The sequence below is a fragment of the Microcaecilia unicolor genome, chromosome 5 (assembly GCF_901765095.1).
Source record: "Microcaecilia unicolor chromosome 5, aMicUni1.1, whole genome shotgun sequence".
In the NCBI taxonomy this organism is placed as follows: Eukaryota; Metazoa; Chordata; class Amphibia; order Gymnophiona; family Siphonopidae; genus Microcaecilia; species Microcaecilia unicolor.
This window is the reverse complement of record NC_044035.1, coordinates 358,549,341-358,564,527: the sequence shown is the minus strand read 5'-3', so window position 1 is coordinate 358,564,527 and position 15,187 is coordinate 358,549,341. Positions and strand designations below refer to the sequence as shown.

Sequence of the window (15,187 nt, the reverse complement as noted above, 5' to 3'; positions counted from 1 at the left end):
GATGAAAGGGATGACGGGGATGAATGTTGAGTTGAGCAAGTGACAGGGGGGAGTCTAGGTTTTCAGAGGCTGGGTGATTGTTAGTTTAGATAATAATACAAGCAATGACAGAGGGGATTTTGGAATTGAAGCAAATGTGTGAACTCATTGGAAGAAGTTTACCTATTTATTTTGCAAATATAGTGTATATTTCTGTACCACATAATCTGTAACTTTGTGGTGTCGCTTTGTATCACTCAAACCTTTTTTTTATAATTTCTGTTCTACCCTATGTGTTGCATTTACAAACAAACAAAAAAAGCTTCAACTGTTGCATATGTCAGGAGCCTGTGTAAAGAACAGGACTTACCAGTTTCAATGTCCTTCAATCAAGATCAATATTATCATAGTAAAACCACAAAAGCAACACCTAGTTTATTTACAGAACTATTGGCAGTTCAAGAAATGCCCCAGGTCACTTGTCCTTGAAGCTACTTTTATCCTCAGGTGCTCAGTAGAGGCCAATTAATATATTTCTAAGGCTTCCACTGCCCACTGAGGCGACCTCCGTCTACCAGATGGACATGCTGGTAGATGCAATCAGGCTAATAGTTTATGACTGAACCGGGCTTTGCTTTATAGTCCAGCGGTTTTCTGCTACTGAAAACGGATCTTTTCAAGAAGGCATACCACAAACATCCATCTTAACTACTAAATATTAACTTTATACACGATCTATACAAGACCGAACTACTATCGCCTGACTGCTTACCCTCTCTAATACTGATGTTCAAGCACAATATCACTTTAAACGTTATGTCGAATAGGGTCTCCCTATAGTCGATGATCTAATGTATGTTACAATCAGGGATTTTCTTACAATACCATAATGTATTCTCCCTTACCAAATATGTTTGCAATTTGTATATACTCACACCATGAGATGTTCCATATATATTCTGCTCCTTATATGTTACCATATACGTATACACCCTAACGCAATACCATTTGTAAACCTGTTACATGGAAATGGCAACCGCCATTCCGGCAAATGTAAGCCACATTGAGCCTGCAAATTGGTGGGAAAATGTGGGATACAAATGCTACAAATAAATAAATAAATATCGTGAAATTAAACATGTTTGAGAAGAGTGAGTGATATGATGGTTTTCGCTAGAAAGCTTGCTCTTCCTTCTGAAATCCAATTAACACTTGAGTCGTACTCATATCCATATTTGTAGTTGAATTGATTAAAAAACAAACAAACCAGGATGGGTCTGCTATTGAATTAAAAACATGTGCCCTGAGTGTGATCATGTCCAGCTTTCACCCTCAAAGCAATTCCAGTACAATATTATATAATAAGTAGGGCAAGACTACTGCAAAGTGTTACCGAGAAATTGCCCGGTGAATCATATGCAGGGCAACGAAACACCTTCTAGGTTTGAGGGGCCAAACAAACCAATCTCTCTGGCCCGGTCGCCAAGCTCTCTAGTTGCTCATGCTACGCTCAGCCAAATATTGGTTGGCTCCAGTGGTTCCCAAACCTTGTCCAGGAGGCACCCCAGACAGTCATGTTTTTGAGATTTCCACAATGAATATTCATTAGATATATTTGCATGCACTGCCTCCACTACATGCAAATCTCTCTCGTGAATATTCATTGTGGATACCCTGAAAACCTTACTGGCTGGGAACCAGTGCTATAAGCAAACCCTGTCCATAGACGTTGTCTCTTTCCCACCATGCTACAGAACCAGTTGTCCCTTCATTCTCTCCCTGCTCCTCTCTCTTCCCTCCCCACCTCCCTGGCCCTCCTTTCCCCTTCTCTGCCAGCTCAGTCTCTAGTCCTTCCCAGCCTGTCTCTTCCTCCCCTCTGCCTCACCTTTCCCCTCCAATTCTAGTCTTCTTTCCCTCATTGCTCTCTCCTTTCCCTGCTGGCAGAAGAACACTTCACTTAGCTGCATCTGTTCCTTCTCTACAATCTCCTGTAAAATCAGCACAGGGTATGCAAGTCCCACAGGAGCTACTGGGTACTGCACAAACTCAACCAGGCAAGAAGACAAGAAGCAGTGAAGTGCTCTTTTCTCTTGGTGGAAGAGAGACCTCAGGGAAGAAGGACTGCAGAAGTGGGAGGAGGAGAGGAGAATGGGATGGATCAGGAATCTACTAGGAGAGAGGGGGGGGGAGGGTGGGCTATACATGGCACTGGCAGGATAGGAAGAGAGAAAACCTGTGACCGGGCAGGGTGGAGAGCAAACCAAAAGAGGAGGTAGAGGAAACGAAGACCAGGGACTAAGTCATTAGGAGGCAGAGGAGACCAGGGGTCAAGCTAGTGGAAGAAGGCACAGAAAGGACTAAGAACCAAGCTGGAAGCTGGCAGGGGAGGGGAGGAGAGGAATCAACTCTAGGTACAGGGGAAAGGAGAGGGAGTGGAGGGGCAGGGCAGCGGGTGAGAGATGGATGAGGAGCGGGGAGAAGAGCTGAAGGAGAAAGAGACAAAGTAATGTTACTTATTCTTATGTGAGGAGATGCCTCACCTAGAAATAAAGTCTACAATTTATTTTCCACCTACAATAAAACAGCGTTCAACACCACCTTCCTCAAAACAATTTCACATTTCTAAAAAACTGGCCCAATGCTGAGCCTCAGTGATCAGTACAATGTGTTTTCTTAAGAGTTGTTTTATCCACCCCTCTCTAGACCTACGGGGAATCCCTTTCCACGGTGAGGTGAACAGGATCCGGACAGGGGCTGGAGTTGAAAATCCGAATACTGTGGTCAATGCTGCCACTACCAGACAGAAGCGTTATTCACACCACTGTCCAGATAGGCTGTCTCAAGTTATGCGATAGATTTCTCCTATGCAGATAATTCACTACGTTGCCCCAGCTCCCCCGTGGATCACTCTAAACCATTGGTTCCCAAACCTGGTCCTGGAGGCACTCCAGCCAGTCAGGTTTTCAAGATATCCATAATGAATGAAGCCTCATCTCTGGCCATCTTCAAATCTAAGCTAAAAACCCACCTCTTCGATGCTGCTTTTAACTCCTAAACCTTCAACTGTCCCCTATCCCTGATATGTCCTGTCTGTCCTAACCCTTATCCCTTACTTATCCTGTCTGTCTGTCATAATTAGATTGTAAGCTCTATCGAGCAGGGACTTCTCTCCATGTTCAAGTGTGAAGCGCTGCGTACGTCCGGTAGCGCTATAGAAATGATAAGTAGTAGTAGTAGTAGTCATGAGAGAGATTTGCATGCACTGCCCCCACTGCATGCAAATCTCTCTCATCAATATTCATTGTGAATATCTTGAAAACCTGAGTGGCTGAGCTGCCTCCAGGACCAGAGTTTGGGAACCACTGCCCTAAACCAGTGTTTCCCCAGTCCAGTCCTGGAGTACCCCTTGCCAGACAGGTTTTCAGGATATCCACAATGAATATACATGAAAGAAATTTGCATATAATGGAGGCAGTGTATGCAAATCAAGTTCATGCATATTCATTGTGGATAGCTTGAAAATCTGAGTGGCAAGGGGGACTGGACTTGGGAAACACTGCCCTAAACTATCAGGATACTGCAGAAATTGTCTGAAGGGATATTCAAGGGGTGCTCATGCTGCTATCCAGGTCTGGGCACGGTGGCTTGTGAGTGCTGGTGGCTTTTGGTGGACCTGGAACTGGGGTATCCACAGACTAGAGGGAATCCTGCCTAATCTCCTCTATCCCTTCAACTTGTCTTACTCCCTCCCAGATTCCAACCCGCTCTTACCCTTCGAAGGAATCTACCTGCAAATAAACCGACAATTTCCAGGATTGTTACTCAAGCTCTTCATTGTACAAGTGCATTCACTTTTAAACTCCACAGCTTCCCAGCTTCCTTCCATGTAAAAGAAAAAAATAAAGATCCCTTGCCTGAGGTTACTGTTAAATTTCACAGGCTCCAGGCATTAAAAAAAAAATTAAAGATTAACATTCTGCTTTATAACAAGTGGGGAAGCATTTCATTACCACTTGCACACACCATTGTGGCTTGCAATATTCCAGGTGGCTTCAAAATTCTGTACCAGGTTTTCAGCCTTGTCTGCACGTGCTTCGTTCCCCAAGAAGACTCAGAATTCCAAGGAGGAATTATTTCTCTCTGCCTCCTTTTCACCATTAAAGTGCATCATGCTCACCAGTAACAACCTTCTCCGAGATTTACTCTTTGGTAATCGTGAATCCACAGAACTCCCTCATTTGTTAGCTTAATTAACTGCAACGTTGCCAAGAAGGTACCGATATCATTTACCAGACTTTGCCTTGGCATTTTCTTCCTTCTGAGTTTATTTCAACCAGCAAAGTCATAGGAGCCAATTTTTCTAAATTATTGGCGGAGCTAAGCCCAGTGGAAATAACCCCTCCCTGGAGGAATTTTCTCAATATTGGGGGTGCTCAAGCACCCACAGAGCCGGCATAGTAAACTAGTTACCATAAGCTAACAGAATTTCTTCCTTCTTTACATTTCATAAGACAATCACTCTTCTGTACCAGCAAACCAAATCCTGATCAAAACCGTTCCCTAAGTTACAGCTTGTCTTCTGGGTTTGTTTCAGTAAGAGAAACCGTTTACCAAGACTTGCCTTCTTCTCCTTCCTGCTTAAGGCAACACCCATATCACCAAGAACTTTCCCTTTCCCTTTTTGCTCAGATTCTCTGTTGGTTACTTCCAGCTCAGCTCTCTAAGGTTCTGACCCCCTCTAGGCAACTTGCTTTCTTCCTGTATCTGGCCCACCTCCCAAGAGAACGACCGTCTGTTATGTTTCTTTAAGGAGGAAAATTCAGCAATCTGACTACAGCTGGTGCCCTATCTTTGGTTCAGGAAACACCTCAGCTCTCTTCCTGTCAGGTTCACTTGCAGGAGCACCTCAGCTCTCTCTCTTTAAGCCTTCCATTGGTTGGGTTTCCTCCTTTCACTTTCTTCTGGCCAGGGGCGTAGCCAGACCTCGAGGTGGGAGGAGGCCAGATCCCAAGGTGGGCACATTTTGGTCGCTGCCCCTCCGCCACCACCCACTGCCGTTGCTGTACATCTTGGTTGGCAGGGGTCCATAACCCCCGCCAGCTGACGACTTCACCCAGAGCTGGTCTCCGGTGCCACTGCATTGCCTGCCCTGCTCTCTCTTCCCCTCATGCCTGAAGAGAGAGCAGGGCAGGCAATGCACTGGCGCCACCGCAGACCACCGCTGGGCAAAGTCTTCAGCTGGAGGGGGTTGGGGACCCCCGCCAGCCAACCAGGGGCCCAGAGCAAATTTGGGGCAGCCCAAGCTCCCATGACCCCACCTAGCTACACCACTGCTTTTGGGTCCTTAGCCCAAGGGTTAGCATCTGCCATTCACCTTCCTCTTTCAAGACTTCTTCTCTCTTCTTCCTTCTTTGTCAGCAGCATTGCCTCCCCCTCCCCCTACCTTCCTGCAATGGCTGGAAGCACTTATTAGTCCCTCGAGCTACCTGCGGGGGGGGGGGGGGGGGGAAGAACTAGGGCTTTATACTACACTTTCCCAAGTTCCTGTGGGTTGCCCAGGGCAGGTTACCTGCATAGCCTCTCCTGTCCCGACTCTTCCTGCCCCACCCCCTTGCTTCTGTCTGCTCATGTTATCTGGCATCTTCCAAAAGCAAGAGTGTGCACATTTCAGGTAAGACTGCTTTTCTGCTGGGTTCCCTTTTCCCTGTCAATATTTCCGATCTGACGAAGAAGGGCAACCTTAATAACAATAAATTGTCCATTGCAATTTTTCATCACAAAATGGAGCCTCTCTTAACACTCGTTTTCTGCCCAAACGTTATCATATAACAAAAGCCTTGCTAAAGAATCTCGCCTTAGCCCTTTTAGAACTTGGAATTAATTTCTCTCCACTGATAGGTCAATTGGAATTGAGGTCCATAATTTGAGCATGTTGATTGGTGCACCATCTGTGCACTCAGGGGGTCTTTTACAAAGGTGCGCTAATGATTAGCAGGCGCTAAACACTAGAGACGCCCATAGGAATATCTGGGCATCTCTAGCATTTAGCACATTTATTTTTAGCATGTGCTAAAAACGCTAGTACGCCTTTTAAAAGGGACCCTCAATCAGGAAGGCGCAGCAGCTGTTGCCTTGAAGACCAAAGGAAACATTCTAGAAAGGGATCTGGGAGTCATCGTTGATAAGGCGTTGAAAACTTCTGCTCAGTGTGCTGCAGCGGCTAAGAAAGCGCACAGAATTTTGGGTATTATTAGGAGAGGGATGGAAAACAAGCACAAGGATGTTATAATGCCGTTGTATCGCTCCATGGTGCGACCGCACCGCGAATATTGTGTCCAATTCACATCTAAAAAAAGATATAAAGGAATTGGAGAAGGTGCAGAGAAGGGCGACGAAAATGATAAAGGGAATGGAACGACTTCCCTATGAGGAAAGGCTGAGAAGGTTAGGGCTCTTCAGCTTGGAGAAAAGGCGGCTGAGGGGTGATATGATAGAAGTCTACAAGATAATGAGCGGAGTAGAGCAGACAGATGTGAAGCGTTTGTTTACACTTTCAAACAACAATAGAACCAGGGGACACAAGATGAAGCTAGAATATGGTAGATTTAAAACAAACAGGAGCAAGTTTTTCTTTACTCAGCATGTAGTTAGACTCTGGAACTCGTTGCCGGAGAATGTAGAGACAGCAGCTGGCCTTACAGAGTTTAAGGGGGGTTTGGACAGATTCCTGAGGGAAAAATCCATTGAACATTATTAAATTTTTTTTTTGCCAGGTTCTTGAAGCCTGGATTGGCCGCTGTCAGAGACAGGATGCTGGGCTTGATGGACTCTTGGTCTTTTCCCAGTATGGCGGTGTTTATGTACTTATGTATTCTGAATATAAGTAATGAGTACATCCCACAAATAGTTTGGGTCATCATGATACAATACTCTACTGATCAATCACAGCTACTTTAAATAGTATTTATTTCTCCACAAAAAGCCATTCCTGCTAGTAAGAAAAGCATTAACCAAGGTGAACTAAATATTATCACATCCCCTCAGCAGCTGCAGCGTCTTGAGGAAGGATGAGAAGATGAAGGGCTGGAAAATGCAGGACAAATTAATAGCAGGAGATAAAGGCTGGAAGAGGGACAATGATAAAGAAAACAGAGATACAGAGCAGGACAAGCGTCGAGAAACAAAAGAGGTGAGGGAAGACCAAGTCCTGGGTGGAGTAATGAAAGGAGAGATTTATAAGAGGATGAGAAATGAAGAGTTGCCGATTGAGAGAAGAAGAGCAGAGAAAGATAGTGAGAAGTGAAATGAAAGAGATAGTACAGCTACAGGAAGAGATGGATGGAAATGGAAAAATAGAAGCTACAGACAAGAAAGGAGAACAAAAACAAGACATCATAGAAGGCTGAGCTCTCAAGATAAAACAGAGGAGAGTTTGTAGTGATGGAAAGTTAATTATACCTGGTTCAACTGATCCACTTTATTCTTCAAACAAGTTTCTTTGAAGAATAAAGTGGATTGGTTGAACCAGTGGCTTGTCCAGCTGTCCTTCATTTTCCACTCGAAGGACTCACAATGATGACTTTGACAAACCAAGATATAAAGCATTACAATACTCAAAAGTGTCAGCACCAAGCTTTGAACTGCCATGTGAATACGATATCATGACTTAACAAACCTTTCGGTCAATAAAACATTCTCATTTTATAAAATATGATCTTAATCACTGTTCTCACCTGAGGCTTAAAAAAAAGTGATGAATCTAAAAAAAAAAACCTAAATGCCTTACTTCATGAACTATTGGATTCAAATTGGAAAGTCTCCGGACACTCACCCCATTTTGCCACATTCATAGAAGGCTGACGTGAGCCATCATGCATGATATAAAGATCTACAAAATTTCAAAGACTCAGTAACTGATGCATGAAATGGAACAGAAAAAAAATGTAAAGTCTATACTGTACTCCTAACCCAATTGGACATATATTGCTGAAAGGGCTGAGCCCCGAGTAATGCCTGAATGCACAGTCAACGCAAAAACAAACAAACAAACAGAAGAAACCAGTCTTCGCAAAAAACAACACTGGACAAAACAGCAAAGATGACTAAAAAAATAAAAAATAATAAAAAATGAAAAATAAAAGAGCGGCGACACTTTGGTTATTGAAGTTAAAAAGTAGGCTCTAGTTATCTATCTGCTATCTATTGATAACTAGAGCCTACTTTTTAACTTCAATAACCAAAGTGTCACCGCTCTTTTATTTTTCATTTTTTATTATTTTTTATTTTTTTAGTCATCTTCGCTGTTTTGTCCAGTGAATGCACAGTCATTCATATAGAATTGCAGTTAGCATAAGATACTTAAAATTGTTGATTAAACAAAAATGAATCAAACCAGGATTAATAGCCAACCTGCAGTTCTATAAGACTGACAAACACTTCAGGCCTCTGTAACCTTAGCTGCAACAGACTTTCGATGGCACAGTCTAAACAGAATATAAGAGTAGCCATACTGGGTCAGACCAATGGTCCATCTAGCCCAGTATCCTGTTTTCCAAACGGTGGCCAAGCCAGGTCACAAGTACCTGGCAGAAACCCAATTAGCAGCAACATTCCATGCTACCAATCCTGGGGCAAGCAGTTGCTTCCTCAAATCTGTCTCAATAGCAGACTATGGACTTTTCCTCCAGGAATTTGTCCAAACCTTTTTTAAACCCAGAACTCCGACCTTGTAAATAAATTCAGGCAGTTCACAGAGCCTTTATTCAGGCATAGATGAGAATGTAAAAGAGTTTTCTACAAATCATGCCAATGATGGGGGGGGGGGGGGGGGGGTGGATCAAGTAGTATTTGTTTATAAACTATCAATAGAAATAAAACAAAATAAAACATGGAAAAGAAAATAAGATGATACCTTTTTTATTGGACATAACGTAATACATTTCTTGATTAGCTTTCAAAGGTTGCCCTCCGTCAGATCGGAAATAAGCAAATGTGGTAGATGACGGTATATATAAGTGAAACATCAAAGCATTTCAGTGACAGTCTAACAGGGTGAGGGTGGATAGTGAGAGACCAGGAGATATGCATGGGAACATCAAAGCATTTCAGTGACAGTCTAACAAGAAGGGGAGGGGGATAAGTGAGAGGAGGGTGACAAACAGAGCAATACAACTTTATGGTTTATAATGGGCTAGAAAACCCAGATCCTTGTTAAGTCCTGTCTGTTTGGTGTCAAAATATTCAATCATTCTGACTTCAAAGGTCTTCAAAGGTAATAGTTTTTGTTATTTGATAAATAAAGGCTGTTCCATGGCACCAAAGTTTGTTTTGGGATACTGAAGTTAAGATGTGTATCTGAAATAATGAAGTGGGACAAAGGGTTTTGTTTTGTTATTTTCACACATCTGACCACTGCTTGTGACTATGCAAGTTACTCTGTAGTTTTTCTTATAGAAAGGGGGCGTGGAAACTCCATTGCCCTTATGTTGTTGTTAAGGGCCTTTGTGTTGGTGTTGATTCATGGTGACCCTCTGGATATTTGCCTTAACTGTGTTGGGTCTTCAGACAGGCAGTTAATTGCTAATAGAGTGACATCCATAGCTTCTTTTTTTGTATTGATCCATCATATTGCCAGTCTTCCTCCTGCATTGACCTTCAACTTTGCCAAACATGATTTCTTTCTTTAATGATCATTCTCTTTACATCATGTGTCCAAAGTATGAAAGTCAAAGTCTTGTCATTTGAGCGTCAAAGGAAAGCTTAGGTTTGATCTCCTCCAGTACCGATTGATTTGTTCTTTGGGCAGTCCAGGGTATACGCAATAATCTTCTCCAGCACCATAATTCAAAGGCATCAATTTTCTTCCTGTCTTCACTGTCCAACTTTCACGTTAATTTGACATTATTGAAAATCCTATGACTTGGACAAGTCGGATCTTTATACACAGAGATTCATTTCTGCACCTGAGGATCTTGTCTATGTCTTTCAGAACCATTCTACCAAGAGTGATACGTCATCGGATTTGACTGCTTGTTGTTTATTATTGATTCAAGCAGTTTTATGTCTATGTGTTCATTTTCTATACCGCTCTTCAATGAAACAATCAGGGTGGTTTACAATCAGACTAAAAACAGAGAATTTGCAATAAAAAGAAAAGAAGACACATGTTCTCTCATGGCCATAGTTGGGTCCAATATAGTCCCAACTTCACTAGCAATCCTTAAATGCTTGTGAGAAAAATAGATTAGCTTAGATTTTATTATTTATAACCTGCCCTTAAACGAAGACTGGAGTGCGTTTCCAACTCACTTGGACTCCCTTTTGGAATACTCTGACTCCAACTGCCAGGAGTAGACTGTTAAACTTCTAAATATTGCTCTCTACCCTGCGTGATTATGTTCATTTGATGCCATAGCAAAGGAAAAAGAGGGGGGGGGGGGGGGGGTGGGAGGGGAAGGGGAGGGAAGGTTAAGTTCTATTTGTTGGGGTAGAAGTACTATGTGTTAGTTTAGCCACATGGGGGGAAAATATCAGAAGTTCATACATGATGATGTTAACTTTTCTTCTTAAGTTTTGAATAAAAATGATTGAAACATAACCTGCCCTTATCCAGGGCGAGGTACAATGTACACTCATAAAAATACATAACAAATACTACACAGAAATTTAACAAACAAAACCAAAACCAAACCAAACCTAATGAACATCAACGTCCAGAATTTTCAATAAAAAGAAAAGAAGACACATATTCTCCCATGGCCATAGTTGGGTCCAATATAGTCCCAACTTCACTAGCAATCCTTAAATGCTTTTGAGAAAAAAATAGATTAGCTTAGATTTTATTATTTATAACCTGCCCTTATCCAGGGAGAGGTACAATGTACACTCATAAAAATACATAACATATACTACACAGAAATTTAGCAAACAAAACCAAACCTAATGAACATCAACGTCCATAAACAAAAAGCAGAAAAGTTCAAAATATCAGCCATATACGAAAACAGCAGAAGTAGAGAAAGTCAGACACATCAGCTGTCTCTTTAATTTATGCTTAAATGTCAGCAAATGAGTCTCATGCTTCAGTCCAGCTGGCAAGAGATTCCATTCAAAAGGTCCAATAGGTTTTTAGGCCAATTTGGAACTTCTTATAATTTGGTTCCATTCTAAAGTACAAGGTTGAAGTCATTTACATTTCTGTTACTTCTTCCCTAGATAGATAGATAGATAGATAGATTATATATATAAATCTTATCTAGTCAATTTAAGAACATAAGAATAGCCATACTGGGTCAGACCAATGGTTCATCCAGTCCAGTATCCTGTTTTTCAAACAGTGGTCAAGCCAGGTCACAAGTACCTGGCAGAAACCCAAATCACGGCAACACTCCATACTACAAATCCCAGGGTAAGCAGTTGCTTCCCATGTCTGTCTCAATAGCAGACTATGGACCTTTCCTCCAGGAATTTGTCCAAACCTTTTTTAAACCCAGATACGCTAACCGCTGTTACCATATCCTCCAGCTAAGAGTTCCAGAATTTAACCATTCATTGAGTGAAAAAATATTTCCTCCTATTTGTTTTAAAACTATTTCCATGTAACTTCCTTGAGTGTCCCCTAGTCTTTGTACTTTTGGAACGAGTAAAAAAATCGATTTACTTCTACTCACTCTACTCCACTCAGAATTTTGTAGACTTCAATCATATCCCCTCATCCGTCTCTTTTCCAAGCTGAAGAGCCTTAACCTCTTTAGCCTTTCCTCATACGAGAGGCGTTCCATCCCATTTTGGTCGCCGGTAGCGGTAAACATTTTTTTACAACACTGACCGCTGGTTAAACTAACTGCAGATATTCAATGCTGGGTCATATGTGGGCATCTGAATTGAATATCTGAGCCTGACTGGGCTGACGCTAGCCACCAGAACTTATGTGGGTCCCGGCTGACATTCAGCTAGAATCTGCATAAGCCCCCGGATTCTATATAAGGCGCAGCAAGTTGCGTGCATTAAATTGGGTACATGACCAATTTATGCATGCATCTTAATTGAGTAACAAGCCAATCAGTGAAGATAATTGGCCTATAACAACCCAACTACACTACCTTCATTAACTGGCAACAACTGGGACTTACATGTGCTTATTTTTAGGCATATCCTAAAAAACGTTGTGTGTAAATTCTAATGTGCATAGCTGAAAAGGGAGTGTGGCCATGGGAGGAGAGTGGTCATGTCAGGGGCATTACTCAAGTTTACGTGCGTGGTTACAGAATTTGGGGGAACGCTTCTCCATTTAGGTGTGGGTATTTACACCAGGTTTTCAGTGGGTTCCCTGGCCCTATGTACTATTCTATAAACCAAGCCTAATTTTTGGACGAGTCTAGATTTTAGAAGCCATTTACTCAGGTGTTTGTGGCTAGTAAATTGGTGCTGGCGGCAGCATGGAAACAAAAATCTCAGCCCGACTTGGCGGTAATAAAACGCAAGCTGGATTACATCTGCTTGATGTCTAAACTCACAGCGATGCGTACAGGCAATATAATAGCTTATCACCACATCTGGGACCCTTATGTTCTATGGCCATCGCATCCTGACACTGATTCACCAGTACTTCAGAAGGGGGGAGATGGGGAGGGGAGGGGGAAGGGGTGGGGGGATGGGGCGGCTAGGTATATCACGATAAAAAAAAGTAAAGTCAGGTATGTTTTGTTGTCTATTGTACCTTTTACTTGAACCAATATGTGGAAGATTCATATGTTGTATTGTTCTATTGCAGATGTTCAATAAAATTATAAATAAACACTTAAAAAAAAAAAGAAGCCATTTACAGAATCTGGCCCAAGATGTTTATATGGGTCCCTGTTAAATATCAACCAAGACCTGCATAAGTATTTCTGGCATTGTTCCCCCAAATCCAATGTCCCCCTGATTCTGCTCCCCCTTCTCAAATGCAAAGCCCCCACTCCCCCAACTCGCTCCTCCCTCAGGTCAAAGGAGCCCTCCAAATCTGATCCCCTCCCCTAGGACTAATATGTGTATAATGAAAAAGAATTAAATATACCACTTTCAAGAACAGAAGGGAAGGGAAAGAAATGCAGTTTGTTAGCGGGTCAAAGACAACAGACCACAGCCAGACTACAGTGTATTCCTTAGGCAACAGGGAAGCTGTAAGAGCCCATGAGGGAAAAGCAGTAGTCATTTTATGTCCTTAGTAAACCAACTGAACTGCAAGATACAGTGACAGACAAACACATGTGAACACAAAGCTGACTAAATGCTATGATGGCACCCCTACACACATTGCTCTCTTCTCAAAATCACCTTGCATCCAGCACAGTAAAAGAGAAACCTTTTAAAAATGATCTGTGATATATAAAAAGCACAAACGATAAACGTACACAGAGAAACATCCACTGACCTGCTTTTAATTGTTTCCTTATTACCCTGGAAGCAGCCTGCTAACCTCCTGTATCAGCTTTCTGCAGTAAGGGGGAGGAAGGGAGGGTTGACCTGCGCTATGCTTCCCATGCAGGGATCCAGCTATAAATCATGGTCAGAAATTCAATTTGATGGTCATGGAAGTGTAAATCAGAACCCAGTGTGAAATGCTCTGAAGTTCTGGCTTCCTGCTTATAAAGACAAACACTTGGATGACACTAAGGCCCCCCCCCCCCAAGGCAGCTGAACCCTGGGGTCCTGCCTCCTCCTCCACTCGACTGAGCCTGGGAGTGAGCATCCACACTCAGATTTAGAAGGGGGCCACAGCTGCGCTTGGCACATCAGAGCGTCTCTAGCTCCAGGGCTCTGCATTCACAGAAGTACTGCTCCAACAAGACTCCCCAACCCCCACTCTAGCCTGTGGCCCCTGATCCCATTTCCTCCCATGCCTGCATTCTCCCCAGAACTACACTCAACCCCAGTCACATTCCTGGGTCTCTTTCCCCCCCCCCCCCCCCTGCCTTACACTCCTTTCATCACCCTCAGAGCCCTGCCTTCCCCTCCCTATGGGCCACAGGCTCCATAATTCCCAGCTCCTAGGAACCTTGCAGAAACCCTACCTGTTCAGTTCCCCAACCCTGCTGTCTCCCAGGTTCCATACCCTTTCACCTGTGGATCTCCCCCCACCCCAGTTCCTCCACCCCTGGGCTCCTCAATCCAACATCTTACCCCGGGCCCCCCACTCTGTCAAGTTCCAAACTCATTCAAACCCTAGGTCTCCTCCCATAGGTCCTACACTCATCTAGGGTTTCCTCCTCTCCTGGGATCCACAGTCCCTCCATACCTTGATCTCCTCCTCCTCCCCCATCAACCCCAGGGTCCATACTCCCTCCTCCCCTGGATCCTCTTCCTTCCTTTGGCCCCTCACTCCCCCATATTCCATACCTTCTCCTCCCCTGGACCACCTCCTCTTCCTCCCCTTGGCCCCTCACTCTCCCAGATTTCATACTCCCTCCGCTCCTGGATTTCGTCCTCTTCTTCCACTTGGCCCCTCACTCTGCCAGACTTCATACTCCCTCCTGGAGTTTCTCCTCTTCCTCCCCTGGATCTCCTCCTCCTTCCCTTCACCCCTGGATCTCCTTCTTCTCCCCTTCCCTGGGCTCCCCAGGTTCCACTCTCCCTTCTCCCCTGGATCTCTTCCCTTCCCCACAGGTTCCTTCATCCATGGATCTCCTCCCCTCTCCAGGGCTCCACACTCCCTTCTCCCCCGCCCCAGCCCGGCGTCACTCACCCGGAGTCTCCTCCCGCACCCGGACGGAGCCGTCTCGCTGCAGAAGCAAGGAGTTGGGTTCTCGGATGCGGCCGGGCAGCTCCGGGTTCTGGCGCAGCCCTCGGCAGCACTGGTAGCACACGGCCCACGCTTGCTCCTCGTTGATCGGCTGCTCGTAGGATTTCAGCACCTCGTCCAGGGACAGCTCCCAAGGGTCGGCGGCGCACAGGGCCGGGAGGACCCCGCCGCATGAGCCGCTCCCGCTGGCCATGGCCGGACCCCATCACCGGCTCCGGGACCCGCGATCCATAACTGCAGAGCCGCCGCCGCCGCTCTGTCACCAGTCAGGAGGAGGAGACAGCTCGGCCCGGCCCAACCCTGCCCAGCCCTGGGAGAAGAGGGTGGAGGCATCGGAGCCTGAGGCATAAAGTGGAGAGAGAGAGAGACACCTCCAGCCCGGGACAAGAGGAGGGGGAGGAGGGAAGAGGGCTACCTTCAGCCCAA

At 44.4% G+C, this 15,187-nt stretch overlaps 1 protein-coding gene across 1 annotated transcript in view; it reads right to left on the bottom strand.

The window, feature by feature from the left end:
* Positions 1-14,959, bottom strand: part of LOC115470969 (protein spire homolog 2-like) — a 101,784-nt gene extending 86,825 nt beyond the window's left edge. Inside the window, 1 exon segment of the mRNA XM_030204617.1 lies at positions 14,705-14,959. Within this exon segment, the coding sequence (XP_030060477.1) occupies positions 14,705-14,954 (250 nt within the window). The 5' untranslated portion in view covers positions 14,955-14,959.
* Positions 14,960-15,187: the final 228 nt, after the last annotated feature.